The 18,254-nt window shown below is 39.4% G+C and overlaps 1 protein-coding gene across 7 annotated transcripts in view; it reads left to right on the forward strand.

Moving 5' to 3' along the window:
* RARB (retinoic acid receptor beta) overlaps window positions 1-18,254 on the forward strand; it is a 313,198-nt gene that overhangs the window by 230,907 nt on the left and 64,037 nt on the right. For 6 of the 7 annotated variants that reach the window (XM_063154628.1, XM_063154663.1, XM_063154646.1 and 3 more), the window contains one exon: window positions 15,541-15,689. In XM_063154628.1, the coding sequence (XP_063010698.1) occupies window positions 15,541-15,689 (149 nt within the window). The remainder of the gene's footprint in view (window positions 1-15,540; window positions 15,690-18,254) is intronic. The other variant, XM_063154682.1, reaches the window with a different exon arrangement.

The following is an 18,254-nucleotide window of genomic DNA, read 5'->3' on the forward strand; positions in this document are numbered from 1 at the left end:
GCTCAGGGACTGGCCGTGGGCAGAGCCCGGGGCAGGAAACAGGCTCCTCTGCCACTTTAATTCCTCATCTTCTACTCAAAAACTCACGAGAAGACCAGGGTTGCCTGTCTTTCCAAGACTGAACATTCACTCTCTCATGAAGAAAAGGCAGTGGGAAAACTGTGTCACAGTGCCATCTGGCGATACCTGACACCCGGACCTCCCCTTGGGCAAGGGCTGTGGATCTGCAGGCAGATGCTTCCCCCAGGACCTTGGTTTAGGCACAGGAAAACGCCTGTGCCCCCCAAAGCTTGCCTCTCCCTCGGGATTTTGCACTCCTCTCGGGGTTGCTCTAATCAAAGGTCCTAACTTCTCATCAAACTTTCCCTCCTTCACAGAGATCCACCCTCACTGATCCACCAGCCTGAGGGTTTTGGCTTAGGGCACAAGTGAAAGGACTGGCTAAAATGCCACGCATGGGTGAATTTTCTTATTGTTAAGATCATGTCCTGAGCTTGGGGGTTCTTTCTTTGGTTTTAAGCCATTGTTCATACTACTGTCTTTCAACTTTTGGTCTGAGGAGGTTTTTTCTTTTTCCCCTCATCTTGCAGAGTAATCCTTAGCATTGCTGTGTTGGTAGCATAGTTCTTTTCATTCAGCTGAGGAAGAAATTTCATTAGTTGCTGGGTGAGGGTGTATGTCAAATCCTCCTTAGAGGCTAGCTGAAAGTCTTGGACTTTCTAAAGATCTTTCTGATTTCACTCCACACTTTGAACACTAAGGTGTAAAATGCAGAACAAATGGCAAATCACCTATGTGTTTCAGTGTCTTTGATCAGGGCAAGCTGCTTTTCCCAAGTCTTTGTTCCCTAGTGAACCTCTGCCTTCCTCTCTCCGTTTGGAGAGCACATTCCAGCTGTGTTTTTCTAGTTGCACATACAGTCACATGCTATGCAGGTTAGGCATGTGAACTGCTCATCTTTCTATGCTGTGTGCCTATTGCCACATTCAGTTCTCTGACACCACACCAAGAAGGATCCATTATCTCCCTGAAGTTTTGAAAAGAAGCCTTCAGCTGCCTGCAAGAAGTCAGAGCTGACTCATATCCTCCTGTGGTTTTTTTTTTTTTTTCTCTTCCTTATCCGAATCCTTTCCTTTCTCTGTGTTTTGGTGAGGTCCTGCAAGACTTCTGTGGTTAAAGCAGGAGCTGTGTGTTAGGATGCACTGCATGTCTGGAGGCAGTTTAGGCAAATAGCTGTTCCCTTCTCTCTGAAATGGAGTCCATTAGGAACACTGCAATTTTTCACCTTCACCAAAATGTGAAAGCAGAGCTCTGTTACAGCATGGTACACTGGCACTGCCCAGCAGTACTGTGTTTGGTATGCTTTTGCTAACTTGAATTTCTGTGCAGAAGAAGAAAATACTCTGAGAAAAAGAGGTTAGGAAGGAATGACGCAATCAAATGAGATTAAATCAGAGTATTGGTTTCCTTGGAACACATATTTGGCTTTTTATCAACAATCTTTTCCCCATTTTTCAAATAAACACATATTTTCACATGATAACTCTATTTGAAATATTAATCCTTCCAGGGCTGCGTTACCTTTGTTTCTTCTTCAAAGTCCATAACTATGAAAAGGTTGCTGTTCCTTAGGCTGTTTCAGCTTCAAAAGAATTTCAGGGCCTGGTCTATTGGAAAGCTTGGGGGTATAATTAGTGAAAATGGAAATAGATGCAAGAGAAATTTAGTTCCTGATGTTTTAATTTAGTGTGGTACTACCATGTGTTGTTGAAGAGGATTCTTAAAGGCAAACATAATTATTTCATTATGGTCTTCAGTTTGCTTTCATTGGTCTTAATGACAAGAAGCTGTATAAGGAGTCATACATTTTAATTAGACCTTCTTATATTTACATCAGATAAATAACATATAATTGATGAAAAACAAGTCTTCTGAATGGATGATTTCACACAGACCTCTAGTTACATTTTAATGATAAAATATTTCTCTTATTGTTTTGCATTTTAATTATGTAGCATTACTACTTTAGCAGAAATCTCAAAATACTCTTATTTCCATCCATATAATTAGACTCACAATTTATTTCTATAAATTTATAAAAATTCTGAAGAGAGAAGGTGTTTTTCTACATATATACCTGAAAATCGATTTCCATTAATTTCCTAGATTTTTTTTTGTGATAATCTCCAGTAAAAGCTAGTTGGAAAAGGAGTCAGAGCTTTTCCTTTGTCTTCAGTTATCTATAATAATTGATAGACAATTGTCTATCAGTTATCTATAGGAACAAGTCCTGCCATGATTAACAACCCAAAACTCCTATAGAGTTTGAGGAGCAGGAAATTGTAGGACTTGTAGTGGAATTTTCTAAGGAAAACTTGGGTTTTCATTGAGTTTCATTGAAAATTTTATTCCTTTGAAAATCCTACCAATGCATTTTTATAATGGTGTGTGTACTTCTGTGTGCATTTAAAATACCTGCTTTTAATTTCCTTTACCCCCTTTATTGGACACTAATACCAAGAGAAATTATTTTAGAGTCTTGCTATTTACAAGAGTTTTTCCTGCTTGCAAGCTCTTCAGCATTTCATTTTAGTAACAAAACATATTTCACATGATTCATTCCTCAGAGTATAACAAACACTAATTGTTGTTATTGATTTTAAATTTCACAACCATTACAAGTAACCCAGATGAGTGGCAGATAAAGAGTAATAATCCATGGAGTTCTGGAAGTGTTTCATGTTTGTCTGTAGTACTTTAAGTGATCAATAGTAACTGCCCCATTGAAACTAACTGCTATATCAAATAACAGTAAATCAAATGAATGTGCTTACAGATTATTTATTGAAAGCTCTAATTGTTCACTGGGGCCCTGCTTATCTCAGGAAACAATAGAAGCCAGTGATCAGGCAAACTGGTTTGCAAATGCCGGGGGTGCCATGAAACAGCAGGGTCTCCCTGTTCCTGGGTGGTATGAGAGCTTTCCAAAATGTGCCCCTGTCCCACTGGGATTGTCTGGTCCCAGGGTAAGGTTGTGAGAAGTGAGTTTTCTCAGACAGCATCCCTTGAGCTTACAGGCTACACTTTGTTAAAAATTACTGGGTTTATAGGTTGTCATCTTTGGATGTCAAACTTGTGTCTGGTGAGTAAAGTGTGGGAAAAGAACTGAGAAGATTTTCCAAAATTTCTGACAAGTCTGTGTAATGAAAAGCACAACAGGATCAGACCTTAGAATGGGAAGTAATGGAAAGCATATTGAACTTACTCTGTGGAAAGCTTGCCTAGTTTATATTACAGTTTGAGGCAACTCTGTGCAGCTGTGCAGTTGTCAGACTTGTGCAAATACTATGAAATTAAAAGCAGTGATTTCTAACCAGCAACCCTCCACCGCTGATTTCACTAATTCCTTAAAATGGCTGCTCTGCCTTGTCACAGTAACTCACTGAAATAGTAGAGCCATAGTTTGGAAGTTTTCTGGAGCTTCAAGTGAAATGGGTAGTCTTACAGACAGTTTCACAGCTATCTCCATTTTTAATAGCCTTGGTGTGTTGGCAATAATACTTTGCGGTGTCTTCAGAATCCTTTGGGTATTGGGAGAGGCACTAAAGCAGCCCTTCAGAAAGTTTGGGAAGATTGCATTGAATGAACTGTGACAACTGGAAAAGCATTTGTAAATATTAGCCTAATTTATCAGGAAAATAATGGCCCAAATCTCTCAAACATGGCAGGAAAAGGGGCTTTTTCCCCATAAAAAAGGGTATCTTTTATGAAACATATGCGTACTGTAGTAGGGAGTGTTCATAATAGAGACATTTTTAAATTATTATAGCACAGTAACCAGAGATCTTCTGGATTTTAACCTCATAGGGGAAGAGTAACTTCACTTTTTCAGAATATGTTTTGCCTTGAGTTTCTTGGGACATCAGCTACTAGGACTTTTGCTTATTCAGTTCTTTGGGAACAGAGTACTTTCCTTCTGTCATATTCTATATAATGTATGGCTGACGTTTTTCCTGTTTGCAAGGCAGGGATATTGCAGTCAGTTTTGATTAGCTTATCTGGGAATAAAAAGAATCACTGCTGAAGTTAGGTATTGAATAAGAAAGACCAGGTGACTGGGAAATACTGTTAGCACATATGTGTTTTCCTGAAGTACAGTGTGTGCATATTTTTTCACTTCTGCATGAGAATAGTAATGACAGAAAACATACAGGTAAAATTATTAACATTCCTCATTCCAATGGTTTAATAGGAAAATCTACTGCAGGTAGAGAATAGGAAAACAGACTATTGAGAAATGGGCCCTGCAGTCATGGATCTTGTCTCCAGGCTCTTGTGGATGTCTTATTTTATCGATCTTAGATCTTCTAGGCAGAATGAGGAAGTGTGCTCTAAGCCACAGTCAAGAGAACTGCTACCAGTTGGCTGTGGGATACCACACTCCTTCCCAGATTTCAGCTTTTGCTCAACCTGCTGTGAGAGGGGCAGAGGGATGTTTGCCATATTAACTGCACTGATGGAAAGTTATAAGTAAAAAAAACCCAAAAAACCCCAAAAAACCAGTTCAAAATATTTTATGAACTCAATATCAAGGTGCTGTGAATTACAAGGAAAGGAAATTTGTTAGTGTCTTAGTTTTCATGTTACCTTCCCCGTTGTGTTGCCATTTTTAGTCTGGCAGGTACTAATTCAATTCAAAAATCCTGAAATTCCACTCAGGTGAGCATTACAGCTTGGTAAACTCTATATTTCATTTGCTCTCTCAAAAGATAGTGACAAAGTTCTTAAATATTCATAAACTGGGATTGCTTACGTTAGTATCAGAAATGTAGGGGTGAGCTGCTCTTAGTTCTGCCCTGTCCTAGTCTGGCAGGCTGAGGGGATGAAGGAGGACAGAGTATGTCCCTGTTTTGGTCTCAGATGCTGTAAATGTACGTGTGCTGTAGGATGTTAGAAAGGTCAAGTTTTGGTCTGACTGTCCTATTTGCAGATAAGCTCAAGTGATGAAAGCCATATTTTTCCTGTTATTGTGTCGTGCCTAAATGGAAATAATGGATTGTTTTAATTATAACCCCACAGAGCAGCAACGTGGGTGCAATTAGGCTAGTGTAAGGAATAATCTCAACACTTGGAAAGTGAGCTACATGGATGTAAAACATCCATGTGCAAGCAAGGATAGCACAGGGGCTCCCTGCAGTGAGGCTGGGGTGTGGGAGACGTGTACTGGGATAACTGCCTGGCTTGAGGAGCTACCTTTGCTCCTCCCAGTCTGCACACTGCCCTGTCCTCTTGCAGCAGGCTGATGCTGAACAGCAGCAGGAAACTCATGGCTCCATTTCGTGGCCTGAGCCTTGCCAGCTTCAGCAAATGGCCCTGGGTTGCAGGGGCATGGCTGGGGAGCTGGAAGCGTGCTCCTCCCCTCTTCCCTCTGCCAGAGTGTTGGCAACCTCTGGGAAAGGGCCAAGGGGTGGCTGCCTGGGGGGTGCTGGTTCAGCAGCTTTCATCTCAGCTTCATTGTGCCATGAAACCTTACTTGATAAGGAATCATACCTCTGGGTGGCACAATGCCAAACAAAGGTCTGCAGCCCGAGAGTGAGATCCCGAGCAAGGAGATAAAAAGGTTCACAGTTGTCCACTGCCTTGTAAAAAAGGTGAGTGCTGTGTGATGGGGCTGTCAAAGAAAAATAAGGAATTAGACATCCTTTTCAAAGGAAATCAAAACTTAGAATTAGCAAAGCAATAAAAGCCTTCTAAAGTGAAAGCTGGAAACAATACATTTTTAATAAAATGGGCAGTTACTCTAATTGCTGAACCCCTACTGTTCAATTTCTTTTAGTGCCCTTATTCATTAAATTCAGCATACTTACACTTATTATTTACAGATGTATGCGTTTTAACTTGTTTATAGAAACCATGCCTTGCAGAAAGCTGTGGATGGTATAATACTAATTTGTGTTTATTGCTGCCTATAATATGTAATTTTAAAAACAATTAAAGATAGCGGTGGAGCTCATCATTGGAGCCAACCTCCAACTGCCCATGAAAAGTAAAATATTAGCACCATGTGCTGCCTTAAAAGGTTATAGGCCATTTGTAGTGAGTTGATAACCTACCCATTAATGAAGAATTTACCTGTTCTAAAGGATTTTAAGCTCAGCAGTCTAGTTTCTAGATAATGTTCCAATGTATCCCATTTAAACATATGTGATGGAGTTCATAATTGCCCTTGTAAATGGGTATAGAAAGGAGGGTATATAAATCAATTAGTGATATCCAGCAGTGTGGCTGTAATACAAATTAATTGTAATGATAAGCATTTTAACTGCTACTTACTAACTTGAAGTAGTTTTGATCACTGAATTGGCTCTTGTTGAGTCACTCTATTAATTTTAATATTTGAAAACACTTTAAGATCAAAATGTTCTGAACTAATGGTCCTAAAATTTGAGAAATGAAATGATATGTAAAATATTACACAGTAAGTCAGTTTTATGGCATTTCCAAAGAGAGCACAATAGTTTTATTTTGTCCATGTGGTACTGAACAACTGTGTAATAGTATTACATGATTAAAGTTATTAAAACACTCCTTTTCTTGCTGGAATGAAGCCACAGCAAAAAGCCATGATGAATAGTGTTATAAGATATGTTGAACATACAGAAAATAAAAAATTTATTTGGCAGACGAAGTAATACCAAAAACTAATACCAACTTGGATAGGAGGTGAGTTCTGAAGAATAAAATCATTCCTTTAGAATAATACTCTGAGTTATTCTGTTTCAGTGCTTGAAAAGACTTAAAAATAAAAATCCTCAAAACACTATAAAACATTTAATAACTGTAAATGGAGACTTTATGACTTACTAAAATATCTGAATGTAGAGATTATAGCAACTATTTCATTGCCCTTGCAATTTTCATTTCTTACTGATGATACTGGATCTGGGTTTTCTCCCATTTATGTTTGCAAGAGTCTTTTTTTGGAATTAGTGGAGTAGCAGCACCGTAAAACATAGCTGAAGAAAAGAATCAGACCCCTTTTATTTTTAAGTGTTTCTTTCCTTACAGTGGGCCTTTTCTTAAAATTTTTGATCCTGTAGGGAAAGCACTGAATTTGTTACATCACATTTGTATCAGTAGGCCACAGAAATACGCTTATTTTTCATAAAGAATAAGAGGTCAGAGTTCTCACTTTCTCTACATTTGTGCCTCTTCTTTGCCTATGCCACTTTATTCCACATAAAGATCTGACCGTAGGAATTCACAGGTAAAGCAGCCAGGGTGTGAATTGTAGGAAAATCTCATTTCAGAGGACAATCTAACTTCACGCAAATGATGGCACAATTATGTATTTTTTTTTAAAGGAAGATCCTGTTTTTCAGTCTTGCAGTAATGCAGAATTTTCACTTGAGACTGATGTGGTTTTGCATGGTTGTGGACAAGCAGAAAATCACCGACCTGAAAAAACCACAGAGCTAGCATCTTTCGGATGTTTTTCTTCAGTTTTCCATACGATTTATTTTTTTCATTTAACATGTTTTCTTTTTCATTTCGAAGGTAGGCTCCTAATACAAAGTGATGAGCTGCTGCCCTGTAAACTCTGCCTGCCAAGGCCTGCGGCCATGCTGTCTCTACTCTTACTTTCACCCCAGCTCACTCACGGTGTCTGCCTGGCCATTTATTTAGCGAAAGACGCTCCTGTTCTCAGTTACTAGCACGTCATTAAGTCTCGCTGTCTTGAGAGTAACACAGGTATAACCAGATGCAGTTCTTGGCCCTGATGTAATTAATCCTGACAAGCTTTCTGCTTTCCACGTTTGCTCAGGTGTAAATACATCTCTCTGGCTATACGGACACATAAACCCAAATGTAGAACTGCTTTGCTGACATAACTGTTAAAAAAAAAAAAATCAGCCTGAAAAGCAGTATAATTTTCTTTGAAAAGGTGATGTTAGTTATACATACTACCTCAGGGTTTAGTGGAGCTGGTGCTTGAGAACCAGAAATTTCAAACCTATGGATCAGCTGCAGCCTCCTCGATGTCCTTTACTGCTAACTGTAGTAAATATGTGTGTAGAGAATGTACTTGCCAAAAGTTGTGGCTCTGCTGGGAGAAGTACCAAAAGTGGTTGCAGTGACAGCTCTCCCTGTGTACCTGTGGGACACAGCAAAAAGATGCAGCCATTTCAGACAAAGGTTTTTTAGGGTGTTTTCCTTCAGAAATACCTGATTGTGTGTTGGTGATTTTCAGGTCATGCATAGTTAATTTATACAACCGACCTGCTAGATTCAGACTTAACATCTGGGTGGTATGTGAGGCTTGAACAGGACAGTCAAGAGCAGAGGATTTTTTGGCAGTGCACAGTTGCTGCCTTGAGGAGAGGATTCAGGATTTCTCTCAGGCAAGTCAGTTCCCTGCTAGGGCCCTCCTGTATAACTGTATGTATGATGGCGGTCTTATAGAAAGCTGATTCCCATCTGGCTGCAGAGATCAGAAAATGAAGGCAAGGTTTCATCACCTCTCCTGAGTTCCCTACTGGCAGCAGCAGTGGCTCTTGGAGGCAGGAGGCACCCAGCCCTGTCCTGTCTCACCGTGGGCAGGTGAGTGGGGTGCACATGCAGACTTGGGGGTGCTTCAAAGCCCCTGCAATACAGGGGCCAAGCACAGACTGAACAGAGTTCCCTGCTTTGTCATGTATCCCATATGAAACCTAGGGCAAGACATGTAAGGCTGTATTTTGAGGACACTGCTTAGTGCTGTAGACAGTTTAAAAAAAATCTCAGTTGGTTACTGCTTGCATTTTTCTAGGAATTTATGATGCAAGAAAATAAAGCTCTTTCACTGTCTGTGCTTCTGTTTCCTGCCTGTAAAGTAAGAATAGCTCTTCCCTTATCTCACTTAGGTGTTACAAAGGTAAAAATATGAATGCTCGTGGATTATTCACTACTGGAGTGGCAGGGACCATGCTTGTAGATCAGATAAGCAGAAGAGAGAAGGATCTTTCACACTGCTAAATATGGCAGAACCAGAAGCAGTGCTGGTGCTGCTGTGTGGCCAGGGACAGCAGGCCTGAGGAGAGTTATTCAGGGAATCTGTGCAGGAATGTCACTCTGGAAGATGTGCTGCCAGGTGGGGCTCCTGGAGTGCCTGTTAAATGCCAGCATAAAGTCAGGCCACTGAATTGCCATGTTTAACTAATGGATTGAAAAAGAGGCCAAATTGTGTCATAACAGAAAAGTATGTTTCAAAAGAATCTCTACTCTTCAATGGGCAACTGATAGAGATTATTTGGGGAAATAAAAAAATCTGTGAAGAAATTAGCTAAGTAACAGAAATTATATTATGAAAGTAGAACAGAAAATAAGCCGGAAGATAGATGCTGTTGTCATCTGACTTAGAGCAAAAAAATCTAGATAGCTCTGCTATGTTGGTAGTAGGATACTAAACTGTTTCTTGGCCCTAATCACCTGGTATGAATGCAGGTTTCAAAGGGCTATACTGTTGTATGGCCAAGATCAGTATCCACTGACTCCACTGACTTATGTCACATGACTCTGCAGGTTAACATTACAGATTTGCAATTGAAACTTGGCAATTTTGTAGATGAAAGGCATGAAGGAATATGATGCAGCTCTCTCACTCCTAGTTCTAAACTGGGGAAGATGCAGCAAAGGAGTGTACACATTTCTTGTCAGTTGACAAATAAAACTTGGTGTATACACAGCGAGGCATTTGTTGAATATGAAGCTTTTTTGTTTTTTCAAATCATACTTTAAATTTAGTCAGTGTTTTAGCATTGAAATGCTTCAATAGTTAAAATGAAAGCGCTCCAAGGACCTGCTTTGCAAGTAATGTCTCCACTCAAGGCTGAGGCCTTTCAGGGTTCATTCTTTCAAATATCTTTTGACTTGGCAGGATCATGATCATTACCATTATTTGAATTGGAGTATCACTGGAAAGTCCTGCAGTGCCAGTTACTGTACAGCACATTCTGAGGCCCTGCCCAAAATAGTGCACTGTCTAAATGCATGAGATGCAGAAGGGTGGGGGAAGAAAATACTGTCCTGATGGTATGTCTGGCTGCAGTGGAGCAATGGCTAAATTTGTACTTGGAACTTCATTAGGGTGAGGATACCAGAGCAGAGAGTGTGCTTCACTGCTTCTTGTGCTGCGAGGCGAGGGCAGAGTTCAGCAGGACCCCTCTTCTCCTCGCAGATGCTGTGGGACAGAAGCCAGCTGTCCCTATTGCTCTGTAGCTGACAAGAGTTGGAGCAGCAGAAGTGCTTCAGCTTTAGAGAGCTCCTGCCAGCTCGGCTGCGCCTATCGGGACTCGCACCTTGTCTGAGATAGTTTTGGCAGCAGCAGCCCGTGCCCTTTGCATGGCCCCTAAAGTGCCCTGGCTCTGAGACTCCTTTTGGGTGACCTTGCATGCAGTTTTGTCCATTAGTCCAGTCCTTGCAGAGTGGGCTGCTGAGCTCTGTAACCTTTACCTCTTTCTAGTTGTGTTGTTATTTTAATCATGCTGTATCAATCCTGAGCAGCACATAGTGGAAACCTGTTAGATACTCTATTTGCTTTTAAAGTGACAGAAAAGGATCGTTTTTGATTGGGCACCCTCAAAAAGAAACAAGGTCATGGAGTTTCATCTTCTGATGAACCTCTTGAAAGTGGAATCCCTCTTTTCAGACTAAATGCAAGCCAGTAGACTTTAAAGGGTTTCTTTGGCTTTCTTCCATAATACCACCCTTGTTTTAAGGTCAGCCTGGCAGAGATGCATGACTCGATTAAAATTAATGCTTCAAAAATTGTAACCAAGAATTGAAATAGAATAAAAATATTTAACATCATAGCTTTAAGGCAGATGTGTGCAGATACAAAGACATAAAGAAAAAAGAAAGCCTCAAATGTGGAAAACAAAGTTTCTGAAAATCCTGGTAATAATGTCTCAGTCTGCAGTTTTTGTAGATTTTAATCCAGGTATGTTGTGTTCACTTGTAATAAAAAGCATTCCTTTTTGGACTTTGATGCATACCCAGGTGTATAAGGAAAGATTTTTGACTGTGGCAGTTTGCTCTGTGTTGATTAACATTTGCACATGGCTTCCCCTGAGCCTTTTCCTCGGTCCTCCTGCCCTCAGCCCACTCCACCTCCGTGCGTCCACCCCCGGGGGAAAAACAAGATCCAGCACAGCAAGTGCCAGTACTGAAGCAGTAGCACAACTTCTTCACTTTGTGCTTTTATTCTTTGCGAGGGAGAAAATGGGAGTCTTCCCACAAGGGGAGACTTTGTTTTCCTCTTTCTGTTGTCTGTGATCCCCACCTGTTGTATATATGGTAAAAATATCTGGGAGTTATAACCCAGCAACAGTACGCAGCTAGAGTCATGTGTGACCGGGTCAAACACACACTCGCTGGAGGGTCATGGCCAGGTTACTAAGTCAAGGCTGGCAAGTCTCCACGATAATGTTTTCTTTCTCTCTCACTCTTTTTTTTTTTTTTTTTTTTTTTTTTTTCTTCTCCCCTTGTCTGTCTTCCAAACAAGAGTTTAAAAAAACCCAAACCCTCATAACAATGCAAACTATTTAGGCATGACAAATTCAAAGAAGTTTTTTATTAAAAAAAAAAAAATGGAGGGAGGGGGCAAAGGCAATGATATTTTGGATTTAATTTTATAGTATAGTTTTATGTGGCACATGAAAGAGAGAAATTTGTATTGAAACAATTGAGACCCACTTTCCCAGTTCCTGGCTCTTTCCTGGAAGATGATTAAAAGCAGACTTTTTTTTCCAGACGAGACATAAAAATTAAATGATCTACAGTATATAGTTATTTTTTCAAATGTTTGGAGGCTTATAAATAACTTCTACAATGAAATGCACACATACAAGCAGCAGAGAATCTGGTTCTAATTACTTGTACTTTAGTTGAACTTTGGCGTTTCCTTTGACTTTCTGCCTAATGTATGTGAGCTGAGTGCCTTGCACTCCTGCAGTGAATTCACAAAAAAAAAAAAAAAAAAAAAAAGAAAAGAAAAGGCAAAAAATCCAGACTCTTGTTGGTGCCAACAAAAATGAGGGTTAACAGAATGTTTTGACCAAATGCAACACTTTGCTATTCACCCTAATTAGCTGAAATTGCGGCTTCCCACCAGGGACCCTGAGCTCAGTATTCAAAATTCCCTTGAGGCTATCCAGGAAATGCCATTTGCTTTACAACTTCTTATTCTTTTAAAACTCAACTGTCCAAAGTGTGCATTAACATGCAAGCTTAATAATCTGAGCTTCTAGGAGAACATGAAGCATTTTGCAGTGCCTGCCTGCTTCGTGTTGGTCTCAAAATAAAATACCTTCTCCATCTGTCAACACGGTTTAGCTGGCAGTAAATTAGCTCTCAGAAAGCACACTGTGCTTTTAAAGATCTTATCTGCTACTTTATCTAACCTTTAGAAAAATTTCAGACATTTTAGGAATTGTGAAGTGACCGATTGTTTGAGAGTCCCTGTGTGCTTAAGCTGCATTCAGGTGTTGGGTGACAGCACCGAGACTCTGTTTTCTCAGGTGAGTAGGGATCCTGGAGTGTCACATCCCATAGGACAAGAAAGCAGGGCAAGGAAACAAGTTGCATTTTTTTAATTCTTTTTTCTTCCCCCTAGAATTCTTCCTAAAGTTGTAGGACTCCTGTAAAAATGCTTCTTCTGGAAAAGTCAACTATCCAACCCCCATCCTTTCTTTTTTCCTTTTTGCTTGTGTAGACATGCATAGAAGAAAGCAGCTTCTGCTGTCATGCATCCATTAGCTGTCAACATGTTGCAAAAATATCACTTTATACCTGCTGAGCATGGGTTGCTACAGATGCCTGCACAGGACTTCTGCCCAGGCACTGCATACTTTTTTCACATAAAGAATTACAAAAGCTAAATCCAAGGAAGAATAGTAAGTCAGAAACTGGAATAAGAGTCAAGCGTGGCTTGAACTCAGGTTCAAGCTTCTCCAGAAAACTGCACACTTCGCCTGTGGTCAAAAGTGAATGTGCCCAAACTGGGTTTTATTATACAAAAACTCACCATCAGGATACACCCCTCTCAAAAAAAAAAAAAAAAAAGAAAAAAAAAAAAAAGAAAAAAACCACACACACAAAAAAAAAAACAAACCAAAGAAAACCCACAAGAAACCCCCAAAAAACACAAAAAACAAAACAAACCTCAAACCTACCAACCAAAAAAAAACTCAACTAAAAAACCAAACTCTCTAGACAGTTGTTCAGCTAATGCAAGTATTATTTTTAGTGGCACATGTATTTGTGGGTGTTTTAGGGAGGATCTTCTGATTTCTTTTGGCTCCTTCCTTATTATATACCTTTTCAAATTGTCCTGAAAAATATTCTCTAGCAGTACCTTCAATGCTTTACTTGCTGACTATTCTGTGTATTTATGAACTGAGTTGGTTGCATAATCTCTTCTGGATATCACAAGCTCCTGTTTTTTTCTACACTGCCTGACAGACCTCTCTGGTGCACAATACTGTTTGTGGTTGGAACACTACTATTGGATGGTGGTGCTTGTTTAGGATGAATTGATGAATAAACAGAAGTGTATCAGTATTATTCCTGAAAGGCTGCTTTCCCCAGACTGAAATCACAGAAGGATTGCAGGAGAGCAGTTGTTTTATTGAATGACACAACCTTGTTTTCCCATGGGGAGCCTAAAAACTGCCTTTTAGGTGGATCAGGAGAGTTGAATGAGCTAATACAAAACACATTGTCTGCTGGTATTGGAGTTTTAAAGCTAAAATTTTATCATTCCATAGACTCATTGGAAGCCACCATAATTCATGTACGAGCATGAAATAAGGCTAGGAAGGTTTGAGGCTTCTCAAGGGCATTTGATGAATCTAACTTTAATTTAGAAGTACTAATAGATTATTGATTCAAGCAGGGTGGCTGTGCAGAGATCAATAACAGAGCACTCGCTATCTCTCTTAAATACCAAAAATTACTGTTAAAAAGAAATGATCATTCTCATATAAGTTTTCATTAAGAAAAAGCTTCATTAAAGTTTTCTTGGTGCAGTAGGAACACATAGATGCTTGCCAAGTTCAGTTTATTTAATACTGAAAAAGATGACTATAGTTCTGGACATTGTCTTAATGTCACAATTTATGGAGCTACATTATTTGACTTATTTTAGTTTTCTGTTTTTTCACAGCCTCCTTATCGTTAGATATATAAATAAATTGCAAAGGTATTTCCTTGCTTAGATCAGAGCCTTTAATACTTAACTCTAGCATTTATTTTCTTCTCAAGAAGTGTTTGTCCTTGAAGGTGATACTAGCTTAACCCAAGGTAAAAAAGCAGAAAGGGTCCCTTCTCTCACGAGTAATCAGAGATTGCCTCATGTGCTGTGATGCCCTCTGTGAATTCGGCAACACACGGGTTGACAATGAATCATGAGTTTAATACAAATGTATCATCGTTGTAATCTGAAAAATATCATGAACAGTAAATCTTGTCTAAAATTTTTCCATTGAGTAATATTCTTTAGGGCCTGCTGTTAGTACTCTGGAGATTTAGCTCTGCTGATAGTGCCTAATATTTCTGGCTAGATCTGAGTTCACAGATCCTGTCATTCCAGTATATCTGTTGAAAAGTTAGAGGGATTTATCTGAGAAGCAGCAGACGGCTAGGTGAAACATGAAAATGTATTGCACGCCCACAATAAACGTGAGGAATGATGACAGCATCTCACAGAAAACTAATGCAGATGTTTTGGAAAGATGTAGTTCACATGTCTTATCTTGCATCGTAGAGCTTTCACGTCCTTCCCCTGAAAAGGGTTACTGGCTTTTCAACAGGCTCAAAACAAATGACCATCTAGAAATATTAAGGCAATAAAGGGATGTGGGGGTCATTATATATAAGTAGCTTCTTCTCAGCGAGGTTTCCTGATATACAGGTCCTAAGGTAGGTAAGGAAGTGTTGCAGAGTTGTGGATTTTTTACAGATTAAAAAAAAAGTTTGTTGTGTTAGTTTTACAGATTAAAAAAAAAAAAGGACAACTTGTTTAGGTAATTTCCCTACAGGTCTCTCTCTCTCTTCACAGTATTTACATATATCCTGATATGTGCTGCTATCCTGCTAGGTCAGAATTGCATACTGACCTAGAAAAAGGCAAGACATTAAAAAACTCTCCCAAGATTAGGTACCAATCACAGTTTCCCTTTAAAGGCTGATATCCAACCTGCACACGTGGACACTATAAAATTCAATAGGCTAAAACCAGAGGATGAGCTCTTTTTGGGAGCCTGGTAAGATTCATGCCCTACATCTAAATTATTGGGTACTTTAAAATACAGTTTTGAGGCTGTAGGATATAGTCTTGCCATTATTTGCCTTGCTTAGCTCCCTTTAAATTTTACTAGGAAAGACAAATTAATGTTAATTGTGGAAAAAAAGGTATGAGCCAGTTTGATACTTGCAATATGGTTATATATATTAATTGATTCAAAATTATTATGAATAATTCATTTTTTTTTTCTTTTGTAGCAGTTGAAACTCAGAGCACCAGTTCTGAGGAACTTGTTCCAAGCCCTCCTTCACCACTTCCACCCCCTCGTGTTTACAAGCCCTGTTTTGTTTGTCAAGACAAGTCATCTGGATATCACTATGGTGTCAGTGCTTGTGAGGGATGTAAGGTGAGTGCCATCATCTCCCTTTCCTTTTATAGGGCTGCATTTCCTCTTAGGAGAACGCTAAAGCAGCCCAGTTTGGTGTGACTTGATGGTCTTCAAAGACAGATGTAACTTTCTTGCATGAAATAATTCTGACTCATTACTAAAGACAAGTAAATTACCATCATTCTTGGAATTAATTCCCTTCATAACTTCTGCCAAATATGTCTTTAAGGGACTTCCTTAACTGTTGACTCGCATGAGAATGTGGTCATAGATGTGGACACGATTAAAGGATAAATGGAAAACATTTTGAGACTCTTCATTGTACATCTGTAGGTCAGATATTCCCTGAGATCTCACATGGCCCTTGGCTGCTCTTGGCCTTTTTCTGTGTACTTCTACCTCTCTGTACTCAGGGGGTGGAATTTGGGAACAGGATCTGATCATCTGGAAATTTTTGATGTAGTCTCTAGCTATGTAACTAATCCCACATCAGTTTGGGAATTTGAGGATTAGCAGGTTTGTATTTGTAAAATGTGACCTGTCAGACTTCACTGCTGGTACATCTGCCACCTGCCTTCCACTGTTGTGGTTGTTAGAGCATGAATTGATGGCTGTCCATAGGATGCAGTAATAAAGCCCACCACTCAAAAGTAGAATACACCTGAAGAGAAAACACCCAGCAGAGAAGAAATGTTAGCTACACCTTGTTGTTGTGGCAGATATTGGAGGTGTGCCCTCAATGTGCACTTCCATGCATGCAAGGAAGAGGTAGAGTGAAAAATGGGAAAGAATGATATCATAGGGCAGATACTCTCACAGATAAATTTGTTAGCATACCCTAGTGCAATGATCTTTCTTAACAGTTAAAGAAAGGACCTATGATTTTCATCCTTTAGCTTAAAATAGATGTGTAGTGTTTAGTACAGTACTAATGCATGCTGAAAATGTGACAGGTGCTATAGCCATATAAATAAAGTTCTTAGAATAAATTAACAAAAAGCATTTTGCTGGTTTATTTTTGTGAAATGATATATTTTGCAGATAGTGTTCAGTTAGCCATTTTTACTTTATCCTTTGAACCTTCAACTTCTCCCATTCTAGTGGAAATTTTTTACTTACATAAAATATCATAGTCCTGGGTTTGTCATTAGACAAAATACTAAAGGATTGAAATCTGGTTTCCCCCCTATTTTATAACTGTAGAGACTGAATTAGTGAAAGTAACTTCTTAATCTCACCTCAGTTTTAGAACCTCTTTCTGGTAGTGAGGTTTTTCTTGGATGCCCTGTCTGTATTTTTTTCTTTTTGATACCACAAAACTATAAAAATTTAACTGTTTGTTAAGAATAACTGTGGAAAGAATATGCCGCAGCTGATTTCCTTAAGTAGGAAATCTCATCATACTCAGGTGCTAACTTGCAAATGCTGGTAGTGTAACTTGCTCACCCACGTTACCTCTAAGCACAGACATAATTGCACACTGTGGCGGAAAGGTCACATGTCCCTAAGAGTTCATTCTTTTTGAAAAATGTGCAAAAATACACTGTAGGACTTTCACTGGCCTACTGCAAATCATTTTCATCAATAATTAAAGCAAGATCTCACTTGTCAAAATACATGAGGAAATCCATCTTGTAATGTGTTAGCCATTACTCAGCAAGAACAGAAATATTATCTTCACTTATTTGCTGATTTGCAAGACTTAACAATAGCTGATGTTTAAAGAAGAAGAAAAAAAGATTAGTTACACAAAGCCTGTCAGTCTATGAGAAATAACAAGATTCCAAAGTAGTAACTTGGCTGCTTGAGACTGGTAATATTTGGGTTCGTTGATGTTAGCTCTGCAACGGGTTGGACTAAGGTTGTGTGGAATCTCTTCCATGGATTGCACCAAATTCCTTAGCTAATGCTAGAAAATGGCAAGAACGTGATATGGCTGCTGAATCAACCATGGGTCCCTTTGCTGGACAGTCAGGTGCTACATTTGCTATTGAAAGTTGTCTGAGCTGGATGTCAGCAGACAGCAGACAGCAACACTAGAGGCCATCTCAGAAACCTGTGTTGCCAGTTTCCACTATTTCTCTAAAGAATATTATCCTTTTGTCTTGAGCCCTTTTTGACTGTTTGGTTTATTATTTTTTCCTTCATCTCTTCACTTGCTTTCATACTGTTATCAGCTGTTGGTGCTGTACCTCAAGAAACTTGAACTTCTGATTTGTGTCCATACAGGCATCTGCCTGTTCTCAAGTCTGCTTTCCCCCTCTGTTCTCAATATCAGTTCTTCATGTACCTCTTTTCTTTATAGCCTTCTTCATACAAAAATTAGCCAGTTTCTTTTGCAAGTTTCAGTAAGCACTGAGAACTGAGCACTGCTGCTTGAGGAAGCCTTCTCTCCTGTGGATCTCTGCCTTTCAGTTGATTAACCTAAGTTTATTAGAGAGCCTGTGTTTCACTGGAGCTTCTGCTTGGTATGGAGCTGCAGCTTCATGCTGATTCTCTGGTAAATCAAGGGAGCAATAATAATAAGGAAGAATTTGTGTTACAGCCTTTTGTGTAGCTAGGAAACTCAAATTCATTACCCCT

The sequence above is a fragment of the Melospiza melodia genome, chromosome 1, assembly GCF_035770615.1.
Source record: "Melospiza melodia melodia isolate bMelMel2 chromosome 1, bMelMel2.pri, whole genome shotgun sequence".
Taxonomy (NCBI): Eukaryota; Metazoa; Chordata; class Aves; order Passeriformes; family Passerellidae; genus Melospiza; species Melospiza melodia.